Source organism: Limulus polyphemus, unplaced genomic scaffold, assembly GCF_000517525.1.
Source record: "Limulus polyphemus unplaced genomic scaffold, Limulus_polyphemus-2.1.2 Scaffold2345, whole genome shotgun sequence".
NCBI classification, from domain to species: Eukaryota; Metazoa; Arthropoda; class Merostomata; order Xiphosura; family Limulidae; genus Limulus; species Limulus polyphemus.
This window is the reverse complement of record NW_013667955.1, coordinates 118,566-119,889: the sequence shown is the minus strand read 5'-3', so window position 1 is coordinate 119,889 and position 1,324 is coordinate 118,566. Positions and strand designations below refer to the sequence as shown.

Genomic DNA, 1,324 nt, shown 5'->3' with positions numbered 1-1,324 from the left:
AGGCTTTTATTGTCATGCCATCACAACTATGCTAATGGTTATTCATACACACACACACACACACACAGTTATAATGTTATTTGAAAAAAAAAAAAAATTATATAATATATATAGACACACATTTTTTAAGTGATATAATTTTTTATTAATATGGAATTAATTTTTTCAAAGAAGTCACTATGTAAAAGAAATGAACATAATTTGAATAAGGTCGTTATGTTTTACACTTCATTGCCATATAGTCTATTTATGGGTTGAGTTAAAATTGTTTGTTATCAGTTGAATTAACTTTTCATAGTAACATCGAGAGAATTAACAGCAGGAGCAGTGGTTACTAAAGAAATGTTTGGAGCTTTTTTTGTTTCAGTTTTTTTGTATTTTAATTATTCCTTTAAGTTTCAACTGATAAGAAATGGGTTCAGTTTTTCATTCTTTAAAATGGTAATGCTTTGTTTAGGCTTCATTTTTACTATTTACTGTAAAGTATGAAGTCATATTTGTATTTTTATTTTTGATAATGTACTCTGTACATGTAGGCTGTAATGCTTTATTTTTTGACAGGTGTGCTGGCATGTTTAGATGGATATATGAATATTGCTCTTGAGCAAACTGAGGAATATGTAAATGGTCAGCTAAAGAACAAGTATGGTGATGCTTTCATTCGAGGAAACAATGGTAAGATGGTTACTTTGTACTGAGTTACTAGTTACTTATGATTGAAATTTGTGATGATATGGTAATACTGAACAAATGTCGACAAGAAGTTTAAAATATTTACCTTCAGGAGAGTGGAGCCTGAAGAGGTGTTATAGGAATGGACACTATTTTAAAATTGCTGTTGCTCAATAGTGCAGTGCTCCACATAATGTTTGCCATGATCACTATGGTATTGATCAAATTTTGCCTCTGTCAGTATCTGCCAAAGATGATTAGTAATTAAGTATCATGAACAAGAGTCTATGCTAGTTTATATAGAGATTGAATCATTTATATTACACTAACAGTTTTACATGAGTCAGTATTATCTTATTGTGTATTTGGCTTCAAGAAAATACTACAAAAATACATACACAATTTATACACTTATTATTTATTTCTAATCTTCATAATTCTCTGCTTGTAAGGTTGTGAAAGCTTTGCCCTTCTTCTGTTCTTAGCACTGTCTCACATCTTAATTGTCTCTCTGTAATTTTCACCACCTTTCTTTATTCAGTTAACTCTTTCCAGATGGGTCACAGGTGAAACGCCATGTCATTATGTTTGTTGACTCGCATTCAAAATTTTATTGAACTACTATTTCATGAATTTATGTCAATAAGTTTCA

General features: G+C 30.0%; 1 protein-coding gene across 3 annotated transcripts in view; it reads left to right on the top strand.

Moving 5' to 3' along the window:
• The window catches only part of LOC106466689 (U6 snRNA-associated Sm-like protein LSm6), a 17,504-nt gene that overhangs the window by 12,574 nt on the left and 3,606 nt on the right, over nt 1–1,324 (top strand). For all 3 annotated transcript variants that reach the window (XM_013926983.2, XM_013926984.2, XM_022394758.1), the window contains exon 3: nt 562–675. In XM_013926983.2, the coding sequence (XP_013782437.1) occupies nt 562–675 (114 nt within the window). The remainder of the gene's footprint in view (nt 1–561; nt 676–1,324) is intronic.